This window comes from Bos indicus x Bos taurus, chromosome 22 (assembly GCF_003369695.1).
Source record: "Bos indicus x Bos taurus breed Angus x Brahman F1 hybrid chromosome 22, Bos_hybrid_MaternalHap_v2.0, whole genome shotgun sequence".
Classification (NCBI taxonomy): domain Eukaryota; kingdom Metazoa; phylum Chordata; class Mammalia; order Artiodactyla; family Bovidae; genus Bos; species Bos indicus x Bos taurus.
In genome coordinates, this window is record NC_040097.1 from 5347723 (window position 1) to 5371183 (window position 23461).

Consider the following 23461-nt stretch of genomic DNA (forward strand, 5'->3'; position numbering starts at 1 on the left):
TGTTCTCAAATGGTTCTTTCACATTTTCTAGGGCAAGAAAGGCTGCAGTGATAAGTACTTTTAGAAATACCTGGACAGGATATCGGAAGACCTTTCAGAAAATAATAAAATGGAGACTTTTAGAATCCTGCAAGAGAGCAAGCAAAAGCCTGCAAAGAGCTCACTGCCAGAATGCGTCCTTTCAGAAAATGTTAAGTCATCTTTGATGAATCCCAAAGGCTCTTTGGTTTAATATACTTTGGAAATGGTCTTCCAACACAATAACAAATCATCGAAAGCATCGACTCAAGCGAATGAGGCAGTAAAAGCTGGAAAGCGGCTCAGCTGAACCAATACCCAGAGCACTGGGATGTACCGTTTGATTCCAATTACCACGTACAGCTTCATGATAGATCGTGCCTATGCACTGGCAGCCAGAGGGTGTCTGCCCCCACACCTCAGCTCCCTGCCTGACTCAGCCCTGGGGGCACAGCCCACCTTCCCGTCCCTCCCTGTCATGCTGCTTGTTTATTCAACTACAAAGCACTCATTCATTTCTCTCACCATTCAAAGCGTATTTCATCAGTTCCTACTACTTCCTATGAAATGGTTATCCCTTCCAAGCTTAGGAACATCTCTTGGGAAAACACGTTTAAATAAGTTGATATGCCTGACATACGGAATTGTGTGGTGTCATTTTCCTACCTCATCCAGAAAGATACCATCAGAAACTTCATAGGCTATCTTCTTGACCTCTGTATCATCCCAAAACGTTTCATGAAACAAAAGCTCCCAACATTTGTTGAATAATGGTTGTGAAAATAAACAGCCAAATATATATTTACATGAGTTTAAGTACTCAATTTAAACAGTTTAATGTATATATATATAATTTTATTTCCAGCTTCCCTGATGGCTCAGACAGTAAAGCGTCTGCCTACAATGCGGGAGACCTGGGTTGACTCCCTGGGTCAGGAGGATCTCCTGGAGAAGGTAATGGCAACCCACTCCAGTATTCTTGCCTGGAAAATCCCATGGATGGAGGAACCTGGTAGGCTACAGTCCATGGCATTGCAAAGAGTCGGACACGACTGAGCGACTTCACTTCCGCTTTCTTTTATTCCCACTGTGTCTGTACAAGATAAGCATGAATGTCCATAAATGGTTTCCCAATTCAAGCTGATGGTGTCCTTACGTCCTGGAGTGGGAACCTATCCGTTCTCCAGCGGATCTTCCCCACCCAGGAATCAAACTGGGGTCTCCAGCACTGCAGGCGATTCTTTACCAGCTGAGCTACTAGTGAAGCCCTCTTATTTTAAAAAACAGCAGTTACTGCCATGTTCTTCCCTCCCCCGCTTACAAAGGTGTGAGGGGTAGAGGGAGGAGGCAAGACAATGAATGTATTACAGAAACAAGAAGGAACATGAGCAGACGGCAGCTGGGGCTCTTTGCCCATCAGAAAACAAACCCATGGGCCACTGGAGTAGTGGCAACTAACTCCTAGAACCGAGCAGGGTCAGAGTCTCCTCCCTCCCCCACCTGGATGTAGCTCAGCCTAAAGAAAGTAGCTGACCAAGTGAGGCCACAATCTCCAAGTTGTGGAACAAAACTCAGTGGTAAAGCAGCCCAGGCGTCTCCCTTTACTACAGCTGAGGGAAAGGACTCCCCAGAGAGAGGGGGCTACTTTCCCAAGCCGCACAGAGAGCTCATGGTGGGGCTGGCTGGCGACATCCACAGCCTGCAGCATCTCGTCAGGAGAATGGGAATGTCATCCCAACCCCCCGCCTGCCCCCAAAACCCAAAGAAACCTCAGAGCAGGGATGCCTTCCGAGGATCCACAGGCATACTTGAGGGACTTCACAAAGCCAATGAAATCGTCTACAAAATTGTGTGTGGCTTCCATGTCTCACGGGAGCAGGGTTTATACTGCCTTCATCAGTCTGAATGAGGCCCAGAAGCACGTATCAATAGCTGGGGAAGGCAGAAGGCTAAAAGCAAACGAGATTAATTCCAAACTGAAAGGAACCCAGATTTTCAGTAACGTGAAAACTACACTTGAGCTAGGCAGCCCCTGGAACCTTCTAAGGAGAACACAGCCCTAAATTTTCTGGTCTGGATGTTAAAAGAAATAGTGTGAGGGAAAAAAAAAAAAAACTGTTTGGACAGGCAAGGCGGGTCTTTGACCTTAAGTGACAGGGAAAGCAGTAAGCACTGATTGGGTGGTCTCAGAAGACCACAGGTTAGACGTAACCAGCAAGGCTGAGTTCTCTGGAATCACAGGGGAGGTTTTGGCATCAACAGTCGTCAGGGACCACGACGGAAGGTTTCTGCGGCCTCTCAAAGCCAAGGCAGCCTGCACTTTCAACCAGGCCTTTCACTGTACCTGCTGGGCAACAGCGAGCCCAGGAGGGGAGAAACAAACTCGGGGAGACCTAGCGCAATCACAACGGTCTGTGTTTTCCTCTTGTTTCTGATGTCGACATGAGTCCCAGGAGCAGGCAGAGGCCTTGCTACTTGGTCACAGGGAACTGGATACACGTCAGCCACTGCGATTTCCCTGGGAGACAGAAAATATTTTCCCCGCTCTATGGATGAGGAAATTGAAGCAAAGGGAGAACCGTCCAAGGCTTTTCAAGGAGGTGAAGAGCCAAGAGCTGTGAGGTTAGGGGCCTGCAGCTAAAACACTCCATACTGGCTCGGGCTGGATGTTTCGCCTCCTTTTGGGATCTGAGCAGTTCTGGGGGGTTGGGGAAACCCTAGCTGCTAAGGACGAGATGTGGGATACAGTTTTACACAACGCGGCCATACATATGGGATCCATCACACATTAAAACAGAAGACTCGGGGCCTCGCTGGGTAAATGAGGTAGAAAAAGGGAACCTGGGGGTTACTCATCATTTTCCAAATCAGAGATTTACGTCCCTTTTGGAAAGGAGAAGGAAAACCTGGCTGCAGCCCAGTTCTGAGTAGTAGTTGCCACTGAGAGGCTGCATGCAAGAATTCCTGGCCTGCGCTGTGGATGGCTCTTCCGATTGGGCTCCTGCCAGTTCTTGTAAGTGGTTGAGATTTAAAATCCTGTATCAGATCAGAGAGGCCGAGAGTGTGCTTGATGCAACAGCACAAATTCCTCTCTCTAAAGCTGATTTCAGGCTTATAACAGCAGTGCTCAGAGAGAAAAATTACCTGCACATATCTATAAAATATAGGCTTCCCTGGTGGCTTAGACCATTCAAGAATCTTCCGGCAATGCAGAAGACCTGGGTTCCATACCTGGGTTGGGAAGATCCTCTGGAGAAGGGAATGACTACCCACTTTGATATTCTTGCCTGGGAAGTTTCATGGACAGAGGAGCCTGGTGGGCTACAGTTCACAGGGTTGCAAAGAGTTGCACACGATTGAGCAACTAACACTTTTACTTCACTCTAAAATATAGGTGATTTTTAAGTCCAGAAGGGCAGACATCAATATCTGACAATGATCTGCACGGCTAGGATATAGTGAATTATTTCTTTATCCTTAAATATACTTGTTGATTTTTCTGCAATGAAAACGCATTGCTTGGGGACTACAGAAAAAAGCAAGGAAAGGAAATATAAAAGCTAGCAACGTCAAGGGTCAGCAGGGAGCCAGAGCTTATCTCATCCGACTGACTCATGTAACCGAAGAAAGGGAAGCGGGCAGAGCGGGGAGCACCGTGAAAAGCCCCGCCTGTCTTCCTGGGCCCCTACCCCCATGCCGGGGCTGCAGCGGCTGGACTCCTCAGGCTAGGAAACCCCCTAAGCCCAGTGCTAGGTGAGAAAGAGCCTCAAGGGCCAGAGGAAATACAGCCAGATTGCACTCAGGAACCACCAAGATGGAAACAACTCACCAAGACAAGGGGAATGAGGGAATGAGGTGTGCCGCTCCCCAGAACGCCTTCAGAAACCTGCCATGTTCTCTTGCCCTGGCTGTCGCCCGTGTGATTCCCGGGGCCTGGAATATCTCCCCCATGTCCTCTCTCCCATGGATCTCTACACATTCCTCCTTATCCTTTAACGTCAGCTTAGAAGCTGCTCAGAGGCCTTCCCGGGTCTTCCCCATTTACAAAGCTAAATGGTACCAGGACACCCTCACTAGAGGATATCCTGCAACTTGCAAGGCATGGCAAAACATGAAAACAAGAGGCTATGCCTTGACTCTGGAGCACATCACAGTGTTAGGGAGATTAGTATTGGTTTATAGGTCTCCCTCACTCTTGGCTCAGTCAGTAAAGAATCTGCCTGCATGGAGGAGGGTTCAGGATGGGGAACACATGTATACTAATTAAATAAAAATTAAAAAAAAAAAAAAAAAGAATCTGCCTGCAATGCAGGAGACCCGAGTTTGACCCCTGGGTCAGGAAGATCCCCCTGGAGAAGGAAATGGCAACCCACTCCAGTATTCTTGCTTGGAGAATCCCATGGACAGAGGAGCCTGGTGGGCTACAGTCCACGGAGTCACAAGAGTCGGATGCAACTTAGTGACTAAAGCGCTCTCTTGTTAGTGTTCTCTGAAGGCAGTGGCTGTTTTAATCATCTCTGCATCTCTGGCACACAGCAGGGACTCACATGTCCGCTGAGTAAACGAACGACTGCGGACAGACAGTGAGAGTCCCATTTCTCCTTCCAAACCCAGCCTTTGTCTTTTCGTCCCAACAGCACATCAGCAGAACTTTTAGGAAACAGGTTGCTCTGGGGTAGAGGTTTTTCTTAAAAGACTTTTAAATACTTGAGTTTAATGTTGACTTTTCACGCTTCTTCAATTAACAAAGAAAAGAGAAGTGAGAGAAGAAAGGTAGGATTACATAATATCAAAAGAAAAATGACGGCCGGGCTCTGCCGAAGGCAATGAACGCACAGCTGACCATACGATGACGCCAGAGCTGGCGTGCACTCTTCTTCCACCAGCCTCTGTCTGCAAGACGAGCACACAGGTGCACATGAACAGCCAGTAACAAGTCACTTTGGGAAGGTTACTCACAGCCCATCAACAGAAGGGCCCGGCGTACTGTAAACACCAGGATGAGTATAGTATTAGGGTTGCTAATGGCTAATTAAAATCTGAAGATCAGGTTTCTGGGCACATCTTGCTGCATCTGGGCACTAGGCAGTCCCAGATGGTATGAGAGCGGAGTTTGGGGCCTGCTTCCTCATAACAGGCTGTCCCTGCAACACTGCCAAGGTGCGGAGTGACGGAATCGTGCAACCACAGCAAGAGTCCCCTGCCTGCAGTCTCCTCGGGCACGGCCCTGTTCCTGACTTGGAAGGTTCCAGTCAACTGCTGGGTCCCAGAAACAAGGCTGCAGTTCCATCAGCACCAGAGGGGACCTAGTTTTAATCCTTGGGAAAGAGAATGGTCACAATACTCAGCATATTGCTCCCCTCCCCCAAGACTGTCTCCGAAGGGGCACAAGGAAACTTTCCGGGGTAAGGGATACACTCTGTGCCTTGACGGAAATGTACGTTACATGGGTGTATGTGTTTGTCCAAAGTATAGAATTAAGTCTTTTGAGATTTCTGCATTTTTATGTATGCAAACTGTACCTAGAAAATAAGAACCGTGCACAATGATCAAATTCCAGGCGGTAGGCTTACTATCTGCAATGGGAGGGACTAGCAATCTTGGAACTACTTTCTGTGTAGTTCAGTGAATCAGCCAGTGTAATGGGAGCCGGGCTTCTCACCGTGGGGGAAGGTAGTTACTAACACAGAAAGGGGGAAATTCTCACTACCAAAGGGGGGAAACTTCACCATGTGCCTCCTGACATGAGGACACACCATCTCTTCTCTGCCAAAAATTCATAACTTGAATCTAGTCATAAGGAAACAGCAGACAGATCCAAACAGAGGGAAATTCTACAAGATAACTGGCACAACGTCAGTGTTCAAGTTAAGGAAAGATGAAGAAAAGCTAAGGAACTTCTCCAGACCGAGGGAAGCCAGACAGACACGACACCTGAACGCCTGATCCTCCTGACTTGGATTCTGGTCTGGAGAAAATGCTTATGAAGGACATTACTGGTACAAATAACACCACCTGAAACGCAGACTGTGCGTCAGGTCAGTATTATGCAAACATTTACCTGCCTGCATTTGATCAGTGCATTCTGCTTAGGTAAGACAGGAATCTTTTTCTGAGGAAACATACACTGATGTATTTAGCTGTAAACAATCACAATGTCTCCAACTCATTCCCAGAGTTTCAAGAAAAAGAGGAGGGGGACTTCCCTGCTGGTCCAGTGGTTAAGAATCCACCTGCCGATGCAGGGGACACAGGTTCAATCCCTAGTCCGGGCACTAAGATCCCACATGTCACAGGTCAACTAACCCCATGAGCCACAACTGCTGAGCCCACGCACCCTGGAGCCCAAGCTCTGCAACCAGGAAACCACCACAATGAGCAGCCCCACGTTGGAAGACTGGTCCCTGCTCACTACACCTAGAGAAAGCCGGAGCACAGCAACGAAGACCCAGCACGGTAAAAAACAAAACAGAAAGAAAGAAAAAGGAGAGGGAGGGAGGGAGAAGATCACATACACACAAATGCAGAAAAGTATAAACAACGGGGAGATCTGGGTAAAGCAGTTCCTTGTACTATTCCCACAGCTTGCCTGCAAGTTAAAAATCATATCAAAGCAGAAAGGTACCCCTCCAAATACCCTAACTTCCCCCAAATTATCTAGGTGAAAAATCTAAAAACAATAGATTAATTCAAAGTATGATGAGAAATCCTTTCAAGAATATTGGTTTCAAAATTATACTTTTCCCTCTGGTAGCAATTCCACAAAACTATTTGGCTCTGAAAACCTAAAAAAAAGAAAGAAAAGAAAGACACAAACCTTGAAATAGGGTTTTTTAAATTCCAGTGACAGATACTATCTATCATTTTAGAAAGTCTTACAAGGCAATGCACAGAAATCAGAATGAAAGCGACTCCTCACTGCCCCCCTCCCTTCAGATCCTCCAGTATTTTTCCTGGAAGATGGAATAATTCACCTGGCTGCACACCAAGCTGAAATCAACTAGGATAAGGAACAATGTGAGTGTAGATGATCTAGCTTCCCTGACACCTAAGTAGGGAACTGTACTCTTCCCCAGCTCAGGCCTTATAAAAAGCCTATGTTTTATTTGCATAAATAAGGTAAGGAAGGCATTATTACTCAGCACAGCTTATTCTACCTCTCCAATCTGTCTGTTTTTATGGTTAAATCAAGACACAAGAATGGCCTTGTGTGTGTGTGTGCGCGTGCTCAGTCGTGTCTGACTCTTTTCAACCCCATGGACTGCAGCCCTGGACCAGGCTCCTCGGTCCATGGAATTTTCCAGGCAAGAACGCTGGAGCAGGTTGCCATTCTTCCCAATCCAGGGATCAAACCCACATGTCATGTGTTGGCAGGCAGATTCTTTACCACTGCGCCACCTGGGAAGCCCATTCTATTTAGTACTTTGCTTTTTAAAATCATAATAGTACTTCATGGAAGTAATATCAAGACACAAGTATGGCCTTAGTCCTATGGGGGGCGGGGAGTGGGGGGAAGCAAAAATACTGAAAAGTACCAAAGGAAAAAATTACTTCATGGATGTCAAAGGAGAAATTTTTAAAAGTCATTTTTAGCCCCAAAGAATGTTTGAAACAAAAACAACTATGATATGACTCAGTATAAAAAAAATATCATGCTAATATGCATTAAGAAAAATTCATACACACAGAGATGAAAATGTAACTGCATCTGTCATTTCAAAGTATTAATGCTGGGTCTGCAGATAATAGAGAATGACATTCTCCTAAGCAAATGAGTAAGGTAGCCAAGTAAGTAAATGCTAGGCTTCTACTGTAAGGAAATACAGGCACCCATGAAGCAACCTTTTCAGCACAAAAGAAACGTGATACCCGGACCACATGAAAAGTGGTCGCTCTGGGAACAGCACAGCTGTTAAACCCAAGTCAGCTTTATTAAGTCGTCCAGCGTGTTTACGTAAAGCAGGACCCTCAGAATGACCACTAAGAGGAAATACTTTGCTAACAAAAAAATACTATCTACACTTAATTCAAGGCTCAGAATAAGCGTGAAGGAAAAATGCAAAGCTATGCGCTTTCAAAGAATATGAGGGATGGCAACTAGCAGATATGCTCGTGATCCTTTTATAAACAGTATCTCTGGGGCTAATTTAATTAGAAATAGAACAAGGAGAAAAAAAAATGAGTGTTTGCATTTCGCTTAGAGAACCTAATTATATTCACCTCATTTGACTAACTAGACCTAGATAAAGCCACAGAGAAGTCTCTGACACTTGTGTCAAACAATTTCAATATGAAAATTAATACTGCCAAGTTATTTTGAGACTAATTAGCTCAGACATTCAAAGGAAAAAAAAAAAGGTACTGTGCTGAAGAGCACATAATCCTAAAACCTGCATTTCTGAAGACGAAAGTGCACGCAGACATCCCTGAGGCCTTGGCTCAGGCACAGAGGTATCAGACGCCCTCGAGAACCCATGGAAAGTATGAGCTCGTGGATAACCACCTACAAATGGTAACGTTTAACTCTCAACATGGACACTTGGGATGCAGCGTGATAAAACCAGAGCTTAGTCTACTTTTGAAGAAGAAAGAAAGAAAAAATTACTCGAAGTTTTTGAGCATCTAAAAATAATCAAATTTATCAACACTGTTGGTCAAATCTGAGTTAACTTTTTAGAGAAACCGGTCAAGATGGTGCTTCTCCTAAGATGAGACCTAAGACAAATTTTCAAAGCCAGCTTGCCATCTCAGAGCACAGAGACTTTACCCAGAATTCAGTCCTGTGCAGACTGACGTAGGCTACACAGCAAAGAAGCCCCGAACTGTAACCGAGAGGCTGGGGTCTGGGGTTAATGGCCCCAGTGCCTAACACGTGGACATGGACGTCTTACCAAGAATCTGGAGTTTTAAAAGCCAGGTCAAATCACTGGGCGTTAGAAGGCTTAGAGAGCTTTCCAGAAGGAAGTCAGCTAGAACACACAGTGTATGTGTAAAAACAACTCAGACTACCTCCAGGCCTATTAAAGAAAAATGAGATGCCATCACTGTAGGTTTGAGATATATCGGCCGGTTCCTGTTACAATGGGGGACACACGAGCTCTGGTTTTAGAGCCTCTGGAAAGATCAAAGCTGAATGGGCCCTTTTATTGGCTCCCCGTCCAGTCCCCTAATCTCTGTTTACTTTTTCTTTGTCATTATGTGGAACTCCAAAAGACACACCATCAGGACCGCCTGGTCTCCCTCATCCTCTGAGCAACACTTAAAAAACTGCTCTGTGATGGTCTGTGCGAGTAAGGAGCCCTCGGGGGAGGAACAAGGACGAGAAAAGTTCAAATTCGAGCCCAAATCAGCCTGCTTGCTGCAAGGACTCACACAGAGCTGAAATGATCTAATTCAGTCTCTCTCACTATACTACAAACCAAACTTTCTCAGGCTGGTTTCCCTGGGAGAATGAACACAGATAAATGAAACCATAACCGCTTCTAGTTTGGTTTTTTTTTTCAGACCCTAGCCCTCCCCAACGAAAAGCCCTCAGCTGGTTTCGGGGCCTCCGGCTAGGAAGGCTGACCGGGCTCATATTAAAAAACAAGTCCTGCCAATGCAGAACGACTTACTTTGGAAGAACAAGCCGTGCATTTGTCAAAGGCCAGGCTGACAGGAAGGACGTTATCAAACCGTGACAGAAATCCCCGTATCTAGAAACAAACAAACAAAAATTCACGTCAAGCCCCAAACGACACACCTGTGAAGGACATGTGTAGTTTCTGGCAAGAAGTGGGGAACAATTAATCTGTGCTCTTCACACAGGTTATGAACAGATTACTAATGAAAATGGAGTTCAATGTACTTTCGTATTTGTGCTAAATAAGTCAGTTGTGAAGAACTGTAATAGGTCCTTTATCCCATTAAGAACTGGCACACAAGCTTTGCACATATCTGAGACCTAAACACAAACTGACTCCCAAACATAAAAAGCTGAAAAATCTATTGTTTTAATAAATGTCTTCAAACATATAATCAGCCAGCTAGTTTATTACGGCAGTTCTCACGTATGTTACAGTGAATATAGGATAAATGTGCACTTTTAGGATATGGCATTGGATAGGGCCTCACAAGGTAAGAAGGTCTGTGAACAACAGAAGGTAGAAATGGTCCTAAATGTTTACTGAGTTACTTGCCTGACTTGGAACCCACAGAGATAAAATGCAAACATTACCAAAAGTATGGGAAAACAGCGCCACCCTGAGCATAAAATTCTGAACTACATCTGATTTCCACTTACAGGGTATCAGCCTGGGACAGAGGATGAGATGGTTGGATGGCATCACTGACTCAATGGACATGAGTTTGAGCAAGCTCCAGGAGTTGGTGACAGACAGGGAAGCCTGGCATGCTGCCGTCCTTGGGGTCACAAAGAGTAGGACACAACTAAGCAACTGAACCAAGCCTGGGAAATCCCATGGACAGAGGAGCCTGCGGGCTACACAGTCCATGGGGTCACACAGAGTCGGACACAACTTAGTGATAGATTTCTACTTTCAGCTATAATCACTAGATGGCAAAGAGAGGGGAAGTGACAGATCTCAGGTTCCAAAACCACTGTGGATGGTGACTGCAGCCATGAAATTAAAAGATGCTTTCTCCTTGGAAAGAAAAGCAATATAAACCTAGACAGTGTATTGAAAAGCAGAGACACCACTTTGCTGACAAAGGTCTACTGTAAAGTCACAGCTATGGTTTTTCCAGAAGTCATGTACAGATGTGAGAGCTGGACCAGAAAGAAAGCTGAGCACTGTAGAATTGATGCTTTCAAATTTAGGTGCTGGAGAGCAAACCAGTTTGGTCAAACAAGCTGCAAGGAGATCAAACCAGTCAATCCTAAAGGAAATCAACCCTGACTCTTCATTGGAAGGACTGATGCTGAAGCTCCAATACTTTGGCCACCCGATGCGAAGTGCCAACTCATTGGAAAAGACCCTGAAGCTGGGAAAGATTGAAAGCAAAAGGAGAAAGGGGCGGCAGAGGATAAGATGGTTAGATAGCATCACTGGCTCAGTGGACTTGAATTTGGGCAAACTCCGGGAGACAGTGGAAGACAGAGGAGCTAGGCTGCAGCCCATGGGGTCGAAAAGAGTGGGACATGACTTAGTGACTATACAACAATAAGATATAGTCAGGTTTCACAAACTATGATTCAGGTAATTTATTCAGATATTATACCTCCAGAACTACACTTATACCAAAAGAAGAGTTTAAACTTTATCATTTGTTATCGCTGTTCAGTTGCTCAGTCACGTCAGTCTCTTTGCAACCCCATGGACTGCAGCACACCAGGCTTCCCTGTCCTTTATATTTATCATATTATTAAAAATACATCTGGTGAAATCTCTAAAGACTCCAGAGGACTCAACATTTATAAGAAGCCAAACAACACGAATCTTGTTCCCAGTTAAATTTATTTGATCTTGATGACTGTCCCGTTGATTCAACTCTGGCTGAGGAGGGTGAAGAATGTTGGCTCAGGCAAGCAGAGAGTGACTGCGCTAAGATTCAGAAGTGGGTCCCCAACTCCAAACCTGCCTGGGCTCCCCCCTTCCCTCCCTCTCAGGACAGCACAGCTTTCATCTTCCATATGAGGGCTCACCACACATTTAACAGCCTCACTTGAACACAGCACAACCACCAACCCCTCCACCATTCCACCCCTAGTTCTTGCTGCCTTTAGCCACCCTACCAATTCTCTGCTATCCGCACCCCCCCCCCAAAAAAAAACCCAACAAAACCTGGCCAACTTTTTATGGAGACAGACCTCCTTCACAGAGTGGATTAACTCCACTGCAACCACCAGTCTAGCTGCATTTGCACTTATCAAGGGAAAATCTCACCTTAAAGGAAATGCCCACAGCAATCTTTTAAATGTCGTCATATATACGTGATGAGATTTCAGTGTAAAGCAAGACCGAAAGAGTGGTTGGTAGAAATGATAAATTAGACAGCTGGGGTAAGTAGTTGGCCTCGCGGTGAACCTTTGAAAATGGGACAGTCGTGAGTTTCCTGTGTCTTGGGAAGGTGGTGACCATTTCCTAGGCCAGTACTTGAGGCCCAAGCAGGGCCCTGAGTCTGCTCTCTGCTTCACCAAAACCGGAGATGGCAAACCAGGAGCAAAGACTTTACCGCAGACCGCAAACGGACATGTTGACGTCCTCGTGAGATCTTGAAGTGACAGGACTGAAAAAATTCTCAGAGCGAGTCTCCTCATATCTCAGTGGCTTTCACATTAAATTTACCTAGAAAAACATTCATCATATGTAGCCTATTTTCCATGAAAATATTCACTGCCATGGCCTACATGTCAATGGTTCCATATAAGCTTCATGAAAAGGTTTCCTGTCTTTTCTTTCATATAGCTAAGATCAGACTTCATGTTGTGCAAAGGAATAGTGGCAATCTGCAAGACACTGGAGGTGTGGAGATAAAGGCCATGGGAAGGGAGAGAGTAGAACCAATTAGGAGCAGAAAGGGAGAAAAAAGGAGAGGAAGGAAGGAGAGAGAAAATGTCAACAAAAAGCATAGATGGCCAGCGACAGAAAGGAGCCGCCGTGAACGGAGCGCCTGCGCAGGGGTCCCCACAGCATTGTTTAGCACCCAGACAGCTCTCTACCAGGAAGCTGTGACTCACTTTCCCAGGAAACGAAGCAGAATAACATCTGTGTGTGAGGCCTTGCAAATTGCCTATGCCGGTATCAGAAAGCTCAGAACTCCAAACTAATTGCAGGAAATGTAAGAGACGAAAGCCTCTTCTCCCACCGGCTGTGACAGACTCCTAACAGGGCCCTCGACAGGAGCGTGCGCTCCCAACACTCTGGGGTGGCCTGAGTCTCCTAAGACTCAGCTCTGAGGTGTGCCACTTTCTCTCCGCTTCCTGTGCGTACTCAGTTGTGTCCCACTCTTCTGTGACCCCATGGACTGTAGCCCGCCAGGCTCCTCTGTCCATGGGATTTCCCAGGCAAGAATACTGGAGTGGGTTGCCATTTCCTTCTTCAAGGGATTTTCCAAACCCAGGGTTCAAACCCACTTCTCTTCCATTTCCTACATTGGCAGGTGGATTCCTTACCACTGGCGCCACCTGGGAAGCCCCATCAGCTTCCTGTGAAGTCGCTCAGTCATGTCCAACTCTTTGCAACCCCACGGACTGTAGCCTACCAAGCTCCTCCGTCCATAGGATTTTCTAGGCAAGAGTACTGGAGTGGGTTGCCATTTCCTTCTCCAGGGAATCTTCCCGACCCAGGGATTGAACCCCGGTCTTCCACGTTGCAGGCAGATACTTTACCATCTAAGCCACCAGGGAAGCCCCATCAGGCCTAGGGTGACAAAGTACAGCAGAGAATTCCTCATGCTGGCACTTAAGGGCCCCCTATCTGGGCCCATCCTGCCTTTCTGATTATGCCTTGCATTCAATCTTTTCACAGCCTTCATATATACAGCTACTAAGCTCAAAGCCAACTCCCCCCAGACAATCTGTCATTGCTGGCCTTTGTTGTTCAGTCTATTTTCTATTTCTAAAAAACATAAATCTACTTTCTATTTCTACTGATTTGGCTAATTTGCCTATTGACTATAAATGGAATCATACATGATTGGCTTCACTTGGCATATTGTGTCGTGTGTCTGTACGTCATTCCCATTGCTAAATATTATTCAGTTACATGGATACAACATATTTTGTCTGTCCATTCATAAGCTGAAGAACATTTCTGCTGGGTATAAACGAGTGGAATCAATGAATCACAAGGTAACTAAAATACACATTTAACAGTTTGAGGACCCAAGTGACTGCACATATTTCTTTTCTGCAACAGGGTTATTTTTCCACCTCGTGTCTTTTGAGAATAGCCATTATTCTAATGAATGTGAAGTGGTATCTCACTGTGCTTTTGATTTGTATCTCTCTAATAACTAGTAGTATTGAGCATTCTTTTCATGTGCTTCTTGACCATTCATACTATCTTTCTTTGGAGAAATATCGATTCAAACTCTTAGCCAAATTTTATTAGAGTTTCTTTGATGTGGACCATTTTTAAAGTCTTTGCTGAATTTGCTACAACATTAATTCTGCTTTATGTTTTGGGTTTTTTCACTGCAAGAAACTGTGAGGTCTTAGCTCCCTGACCAGGGATCAACCCTCACCACCCCCTCCACACACACACTTTGGAAGGTGAAGTCTTAACCATTGGACCTCCAGGGAACTCCTGTTGGCAAAAAAAAATCTAAATACTCCTTTTTTTGGCTGCGTTGGGTCTTAGTCGCTGCCTGTGCAATCTTCACTGCGCTGGGGCGTGGGACCTTCAGTTGTGGCACGTGCACTCTCTAGTTATGGAGCACGGGCTCAGTAATTGACGCACACGGTTTCAGTTGCTCTGCCATATGGGGGACCCTAGTTCCCCAATCCTGGACAGAAGCCGAGACTCCTGCATTGCAAGGCAGATTCTTAACCACTCAACTGCTGGAAAGTCCTGGCCACATTTTAAATTGGGTTATTTTTCTTTTTATTGTTTACCTGTTTAGAGTTCTTTATATAGGCTGGATTTAAGTTTCTTACAGATATATAATTCTGCAAATATTTTCTCCCATTCTGTGGAGAAAATAACAGGTTTATTCTGATAAAATCATATATAATGAATCACTTCTCAATGTCATGAAGACTGACTGTGTTTTCTTCTAGTTTGATAGTTTCAGCCCTTACATTTAGGTCTATGATCCACTGTGAGGTGACTCTGAGGTGATTTTTGCATGTGGTGTGGGGTAAGGGTCCAAGTTCATGCTTCGCACGTGGAAATCCAGTTGTTCCAATACTTTGTTGGACTCTTCTTCCCCACAATGAACTCTAGAAATGACCATAAGGTAAAAGGATTCATTTCTGAGCGCTCATTTCCATTTTGTTGATCTATATATCTATCCTTGTGAAAGTGCTACAGTTTTTAAAAATGTGGACCGTTTTAAATGTATTGATTGAATTGTTACAATAATGTTTCTGTTTTATATTTTGATTTTTTTTTGGGGGGGGGGGGCACGAGGCCATGTGGAAACCCTGACCAGGGATCGAACCCACACTCCCTGCTTTGGAAAGCAAAGTCTTAACCACTGGACCATCAGGGAAGTCCCTATACTGTCTTGATTACAGTAGCTTTGTAGTAAGTTTTGAAACCAGCAAGTGTGAGTCTTTCAGCTTTGTTCATCTTCAAGGTGACTTTCACTATTCTGGGTCCTATGCCTTGCCATATGAATTTTAGAATCAGCTTGTGTAGTATACTTACTTAAAATTTTATTCTTTATCTCACTTGCTTTTACAGGGCAAGATAGAGGTCAAACTATTTGCATTTGTCCATAGCACAGTGATGTGCACATAACAGATAGTGATTATTAATTATGAAATGAAAGAATGAGGAAACACACACATCCAAAAGCCAACCGAGTTATTCATGTCTGAAATATCCAGAGAAAACTACCGCCCTGGTAGCTCAGCTGGTAAAGAATCCACCTGCAATGCAGGAGACCCAGTTTAATTCCTGGGTTGGGAAGATCCGCTGGAGAAGGGATAGGCTACCCGCTCTAGTATTATTGGGCTTCCCTGGTGGTTCAGATGGTAAACAATCTGCCTGCAATGCAGGACACCTGGCTTCGATCCCTGGGTGGGAAGATCCCCTGGAAAAGGGATCGGCTACTCACTCCAGTATTCTGGCCTGCAGAATTCCATGGAAAAAGGATGCTGGTGAGCTACAGTCCATGGGGTCACAAAGAGTTGGACACATCTGAGCGACTTTTCACTTTCATCCAAAATGAACCAAAAAAAAAACACCCCATCTTCCCATCATTCACATTTTCCAAGTAATTTGAAACCCATCTCCATCAACAATGTTTTAAATTCACAGTATTACCAATGCACTGAGCTCACACAGTATGCTCTGTATTCCCTAATGTCTTACAAGAAATGCTTAGAATTTAAGAAGTAGAGGTTGCCGCTTAAAATTTTAGCACCTTCCACAGATAGGCACTGAAATCTCAGGGCAATCTAAAATCCAGGCACCTGATGCAAACCTGAATAAACATAGTGCACCTGTTGAGAGAGGCCAGGCTCCAATCACAGCCAAACAAATAACAAGGGGACGTCCTGATGGTCCAGCTGTTAAGAATCTGCCTGCCAACGCAGGGGGCAGGGGTTTAACGAGCCCGGCCAGGGAACTAAGATCCCACATGCCACAGGGCAGGGCAACTAAGTCTATGCATTGCAACGAAGAGCCCGGGCAGCTAAATAAATAAAAGAAAAAAAAAAGGCATAAGAAGTTTGCTCTATACACTCACCATCACCTGTAAGACGTCAGAAGACCTAGGGAATCCATCAGCAAGCCTCTAGTTCTTTTCGCGTTTTCTGTGCACAACCCCATCACATCCAGCTACTTAAGCCACGTCTAAACTAATGCCTAAATGACAAGGCTTGACAAAGTGATCTGTCCATCCACACAAGGCCTCCCGACACTGCTCAAGACACAGACTTCCATTTCGGGGACTGCACACTGCTTACCCTAAACTCTTAACTGATTACTAATATCTGCTGTCAATCTTTCCTTACAGGGGAATGTGTTAAACAGCTATTTTTTAAAAATCCGATTCAATCCATAATAAAAACAAGCATCTGACAGAAAACAAAAGCACGAACAAAAAATTACCGGTACTCCCGCAGCATACTTAAGCCCATTCCCTATTTTTTTAAATATAGTATTTACATACTTAACTGCATTTTAAACAGCCTCCCCTGAATAATACTGGCTTCTCATTATTCCCCTTCCCCAGAGAGCGGGAAAACTGCCAATTCCACATACACACACACACACCCCCCTCCACCCGCCTCTACCTAGCTTTGTGGTTAGTAAGAGGTACCCTTTACTTCGCCTGGAGGGAAAGACAAACTGTGCCTGCATCCCTGCATGTTTCATTTTTTTTAATTTACACTGATGACATTTTCCCCCCTTTAATACTGAAAAGAACAAAGGAAATATTAAAATGGTCCGTATGAAAATCAGACCAGTGGGTATATTACCCTGGCAAAGGCACAAAGTCAACTCTGGGGGGACGGAAGTGCTCCAGGTCTCGTCTGCGGCAGTGGTGGCCACACAGAGCACACACCCGTCAAGACTCATTAAGCCGCATATTTAGATGAGTGCATTTGACTACACATATATTGTACCTCAAAAAAGATCAGTTAAAAAAAAAAGTTAACCTTATGAACAGGTTCCAAACATTACAGAACGGTACAAAATGAAAAGCATACAGTCCGTAGTGCTCCCAACCCCTCTGCCTCAAAAAAACACAACAAACCTTCAGCATTAGTTTCCTGTGGAGCCTTCTAGAGGGAAAAAACACTGTTTTATGAAAAAATAAAAAACAACAGCTTTACAATATGTATCTCTGCTGTGCTGTGCTTAGTCGTGCAGTCATGTCTGACTCTTTGTGACCCCATGGACTACAGGCTGCCAGGCTCCTCTGTCCCTGGGGATTCTCCAGGCAAGGATACTGGAGTGCATTACCATGCTCTCCTGCAGGGGATTTTCCCAACCCAGGGATCGAAGGTCTCCTGCATTGCAGGTGGATTCTTGACCCTCTGAGCTCTCAAGGAAGCCCATTTCTTTGCTACCCCCTGATTATTTAAAAGCCCCACCCAGGAAAGATGGCTTCTAGGAGGACAATTACCTGCAGCTTCCTGGCTCCGTGCCGTCACCCCTGGCCCCATGAAGGGCAGAAGCAGCTTGAGTTGAAATCCTCTTGTCAAACACCAGTGAGAGGAGGCACTAGGTCATATTTGGGTTTGGCTAACAGGTCCTAATGCGAAGAACTGACTCATTTGAAAAGACCCTGATGCTGAGAATGACTAAAGGTGGGAGGAGAGGGGGACGAAAGAGGATGAGATGGTTGGATGGCCTCACCGACTCAATGGACGTGAGTTTGAGCAAGCTCCAGGAGTTGGTGATGGACAGGGAGGCCTAGCGTGCTGCAGTCCGTGGGGTCACAAACAGTCAGACACGACTGAGCGACTGAACTGAACAGAGCCTTATGCTCCCGTCCTCAGGAGGAGTAAAGGTGCGCGCAGAGATGACGTACAAAGCAAAAAGCCGCAGAGCACAGCCTGTGGAAGCTCCTCGGCCTCTCTCCTCCCCCGGTGGGTGGGTCCCAGGACAGTGGGGGGTGGCCCCACCCATTAGGCGCACCTGTGCATGTCTAATTAGCCCCTCTGGCTGTGGGCGGGGGTCTGCCTGGGACCAGAAGTCAAGGCCCCTTTCCGAAGGACAGCGAGTGTCCGTGGGAGCACAAAATTTAAAATGTATGTTCAAAGACCAGGCTTTGGCTTGTAACGTGACTGACTATGTACTTTGTCCCATAGGATGCCATCAAGAAGCCGTTTTTACAGACTGAAGCCGAGTCGTCATTCTCAAAATGCCAAAGGTCCCTGGAGGCTGTCGTGCAGTGGACCCAGAATGGGGCTGGGGATTCTGACATGGCTCCCAAGGAGAGTCTGGCACCAGATGTGGGAGCCCCTGGATTAGGCTTGTCTTCCACTTAAAGGCTCAAGGGCTCCAACTCTATACCCAGATCCACTAACACCTCCTCCGGTCTTTCTCTGTGCAGCAGCCAAACCTGAAACCTGACCACGTCCCAGCTCAGCTTATGACTTTTCAAGGGCTTTCTGCGGTCCCTGGGTACGTGGCCTGTGAGGTCCTGCCTCCCCTGCTACCCCCAATCCCTCCACAGAAATGACGGCTCCCTCCCAGCCTAGGAGGGGCTGTCCCGACATCACGTGGAAATGGTGGCAGGGGGACAGAGCAGAGGACCAACATTTATTACACGCCATCCCTGTGACATCCCTGGGGGCTCAGCGGTGAAGAATCCGCCTGCCAATGCAGGAGACACAAGTTTGATCCCTGGGTGGGGAAGATCCCCTGGAGAAGGAATTGGCAACCCACTCCAGTACTCTTGCCTGGGAAATCCCATGGACAGAGGAGTCAGGTGGGCCACAGTCCATGGGGTCACAAAGAGTCAGACATGACTAAGTGACTAAATAACAACATCCATGTGTCTGGCTCTGTGGAGTGTTTTCACATACTCCCCTCACGGTGGTCTCACTACCATCCTGTGACCTCCCTTGTATTCCAGACAAAGAAATCGAGGCTAAGTGAGTGGCTTGGCTTGCCCAAGATTCCACAACCACCAAGTAGCAAAGCCAGGCATCTGAGTTCTGTTCTTTCTCTCGAAAGTGTAGGGGGAAAGCTGAAAAGCAAGGAGAAGGTAGAAAGAAAAGAAGGAAGAAAGACAGAGGAACTAAGAAACAAAGAAACAGACACCCTCCCAAAACCAAAAACTCAATATGAAGATGGCTGCTATCAGGGTCTGAGTGGATTTAACTATCTTTGGTCATTTATGCCCAACTGGCCATAAAATGAGTAGATCAGGTATAGGAACGGGTCCCCTGCATTGGGCCACCCCTGGTGGTATTTACACCTAAGCTGAGTTAAAAGCAGCGTGGAACCCAAGCCCACCTCGCCTGGATGGGAAGTGAAGGTCCAAGGCCAGAAACAAACAGAAGCAGCTGCTCTGAGAAGGCACAGCCGCAGCCACAGTGGGGCCTCCTGCTCTCACCTCACACCGGCTTCCAGCGGCCTGGCAGTACTTCTGGAGCATGGAGTTTGCGTAAGTAAGAACTAAATCCAAGCTCCGTGAGGCTCTTGGATGTTGAAACGAGTCTTAACCAAATTCAATGCCAAAACAGAGGTTAGCGATTTCGAAACCCTAGGTGCACCACAGAGGTCTTTGCTTCGGACAACGACTCCAACTACTGCCACTGACCACTGCTCACTCTCAGACAGAGGCCACCGAGGAGCAGCAGCAGCAAGCTGGGAACGAGCCAGCGTCGTCCTTGGAAAAACAGTGCAGGATGGGACTAATCCCTCCAGCCCTTCCCTACACACTCACTACTTCCGGAGTTTTACGAGATTCCTTGTAACTTCCTTTTTAGGAGGGTAGATAAGCTCCCACTTTACCATTTTAATGACAAGTGAAAGAAGAAGGGCCTTCCCTGGTGGTCCAGTGGTTAAGAATCCACCTTGCAATGTAGGGGAAAGTGGGTTCAATCCGTGGTCAGGGAACTAAGATTCTTCACATGTGCATGCCTGACTCTTTGCAACCCCATGAACTATATAGCCCACCAGGCTCCTCTGTCCATGGGGATTCTCCAGGCAAGAGTACTGGAGAGGGTTGCCATGCCCTTCTTGGGTGTGCCAGTGTTTAGAAACTATAATTTAACCTGTACATGAATCTCAGTGTATTATTATGCCTTTTCCAGTAAAAATATTTAATTCAGAAAGGATCAGTAACATGCCCAAGGTCACACTGACGAGTGGCAAGAACTTCCTCAAACCCCTTCTGTCAAATGAGCTGATGAAAATGAAATGAAGAGGCAAAGCTGGGATTCTAATTGGATCTGTATCATCATCGAGCCTTCAGGTTCCCTGCCATGTGGGCCTCCCACACAGGACAGCCTTATCAGGTGAGCAAAACTTGTGGGGCATGAGTGACCTCCTTCAACTGAGGAAATTATACCCAAGCTGGGACTTCCCTGGTGGTCCCAGTGGTGAAGAATCTGCCTTACAATACCGGGGATGAGGGTTCGATGGCTGGTCCCGGAAGACCTCACATGCCATGGGGCTACTAGGCCTAAGCACCACAGATACTTAGTCTGTGCTTTAGAGCCCGGGAGCCACAGCTACGGAGCCCACAGGCCCTAAAGCTCTCAACATGAGAAGCCGCTGCAGCGAGAAGCCCACGTACCGCAACTAGAGAGCAGCCCTTGCAGCAACGACGGCTGAGCCACAGCCAAATATAAAATAAATTTTAAAAAATTAAAAAAAAAAATTCCGGACACCTTATTAAAAGGTAACGGCCTGAGAATTTGTGGGGAACAGCCTGTGCAGACAGGCCTGTGCAGCTGGAGCCCACAGCTCTAGCTCAGCTTTCGTCTGGGTGGGGAGATTTCCCAGGCTGGTCCCTCCCTGGGTCCTGCCCTAGTTTGGACTTTGTCCTAGTTTTCTGAAATTAGCTAAAAGAAAGAACTCAAGAGCCCAAAAGAACCATGGGGTTGGCAAGAGCAAACCCCTAGGAGGGGCATACCCGTCCAGGGTCTCCGTTGAGCAGTGCCTGAGGACCGAGAGTACCTTCGCACAAGGACTAAGAAGGTGAACGGCCCGTCCACAGTCAGATGAGAGCAGGACAGCTAGACGCATGGCCGTGGTGTTCGGACGACCACCGAATCGCCACGGCGCTTTCATTCTCTGAGGGATGTCCAGTTAGACGACCAGGAGCTACATCGGCTGCAAATTTCCATCACAGCTGTCTCACCAGTCTGCACACCAACTGCCTGGCGACGTCAGGAGTGGCTTCTACATTTGGTAACTCCTGAACTGTGCCTCCCACCAAAGAACCAGAAAAGGAGGGGTCTGACCTCACAGAACTCAGTCGTGACCCCAGGAGCCAGGAAAAAGACAATCTTCTTTAAAAAATAAAATTAAATAAATAAAAGATCCCACTCATTGAGCAGCAGAGGGAACGACAGTATGCTAAGATGGACAGTGATCAATCTCTCTATAGAGTAAAGTTCTCTCTACAAAAGAAGCCAGACTCCAAAGAGCATGTACCATATCATTTCATTTACAGAAAGTTCAAAATGAGACAGAAGTTTCCTGAGGTGTTCAGAGTCAAGAGATGCTTGTCTCTGTGTGGGAAGGAGGCCATGATAACTGGAAGAAGCATGAAAGGGGCTGTGGGGGTGCTTGGCAAGATTTCATTTTGATGTGTGTGCTGGGCATACACGTGGTATTCATTCTATGATAATCCAAGTTGTACACTGCATGATCTGTGTGATAGCGTGCATTTTATATGTGGATAAAAATGACAAATTGAAAACACATTACAGACAGAAAGGGGCTTATACTCATGACTATCTGCTTGTAGAATCCCGTCTACATACAATGGGCTGGAGGCTTTTTAAAAAGCACAAACCCATAAGCCTATTTTCTCACCTTCAAATGGTTTCTTCACGGTTTTCAAATGCAGTAAGAGGTTTTGGGTTTTTTTCCCCCCAGGCTGGGTATCACTGAATTTCAGGGCCTTCATGAAGCCTTTTCCTGCACTTGGCCAATCTCTGGATGAGCCAAATCCTGCCTGTGGGCCCACAGACAGAGAGACTAAGTCACCCCCAGGCCTCCCAGGTCTGATGCTGGGGAAAGCAGAGACACGAGAGCAGGAAGAGAAGCAAGCTTCTCCAGATTATACAACCGACTGGCTAGTGGGTGGGTGGCCTTGGGATTCTCCGCTCGAGGACCATCGCTTTTCTACTATATGTCATTCCACAGGGGCCAATTAATAAACGCTCTCCTCTGGGGAATGGAGAAAACCGAGCCCGGGAGGCCCTGGGCCGCCCTCTGTATACAGAGCACACAAAGGGGCTGGGGAGTTCCTCTCCAACAGGAAGTCGTTTGTCTGGGAGAGCCAGGAAGTGGGGGCTGGGGTGCTGAGTCTGCACTGCACACAGCCCAGTGTTTTCATGGAAATGACAGTCTCCTAGTCAAAGCACGGTTGCATACATGGACTCACTCCACATCAAAAAGAAAAAAAAACAAAGAGGGAAGAAATTTAAAGCCTCTAAATAGGGACCACACAACCCTGAATAATCGTAAAGTTCTTTCTCCACTGTCTTTTTTAGAAAGTGGCTAAAAATAAAGGCTTGACACTTGAAATAATGTAAGCAAGCAGTCACCCGCACGCACTGGGCCTTTCCCTTATATGGCTGCGTTACCCTTCAGCCTTTGAAAAGGCCAAATGAAGAGATGGCCAAAAACCAAAATAATCCTTCAGACGTTTGAAAACGAGGAGAAAGAAGTAGAAGAGTGGGTGACTGACAAACAATCACCAGGCTCCATGGGGGTGAGTAACACTGAGAAGGATTAGTTGCCATAGTACTTGAAAAACATGGGCACGCATTTTGACACGGGACCCCTTCTATAAAGACTATTTTTTGCCCTCTGGCCTCAGCACCAAGAAAACTACAACTGTGGTAATTTAACATCAAGAACTTCAAGACGGAAACTGGTGCGGGGCATGACTGAAAATTTAATTAAGGCCCTTCTCAGCATGAAATCTGCAAAGGAGGTGCAGGCACACGTCAAGGGCAGCAGATGAGGAAGGCGACTCGTGAAGAGGGGCGAGGGTGGGCATTCACGTAAGCACGTCCTCAGCAGAGGTCGGCTCTGGAAGCTTGCTTCCTCATCATGGGGCTCACCGCAGGGTCTGCTGGGTCCTACTTGAGGGGTTTCTGCAGAAAAGGTTAACCCATTCGTGTCAC

The 23461-nt window shown here is 46.3% G+C and overlaps 1 protein-coding gene across 9 annotated transcripts in view; it reads right to left on the reverse strand.

The window, feature by feature from the left end:
* Positions 1–23461, reverse strand: part of ATG7 (autophagy related 7) — a 274984-nt gene that overhangs the window by 161540 nt on the left and 89983 nt on the right. For all 9 annotated transcript variants that reach the window (XR_003507793.1, XR_003507795.1, XR_003507794.1 and 6 more), the window contains one exon: positions 9633–9713. Coding sequence is in view for 6 of the 9 variants with exons in the window: in XM_027523159.1 (XP_027378960.1) it covers positions 9633–9713 (81 nt within the window). In the remaining 3 variants the exon portion in view is untranslated. The remainder of the gene's footprint in view (positions 1–9632; positions 9714–23461) is intronic.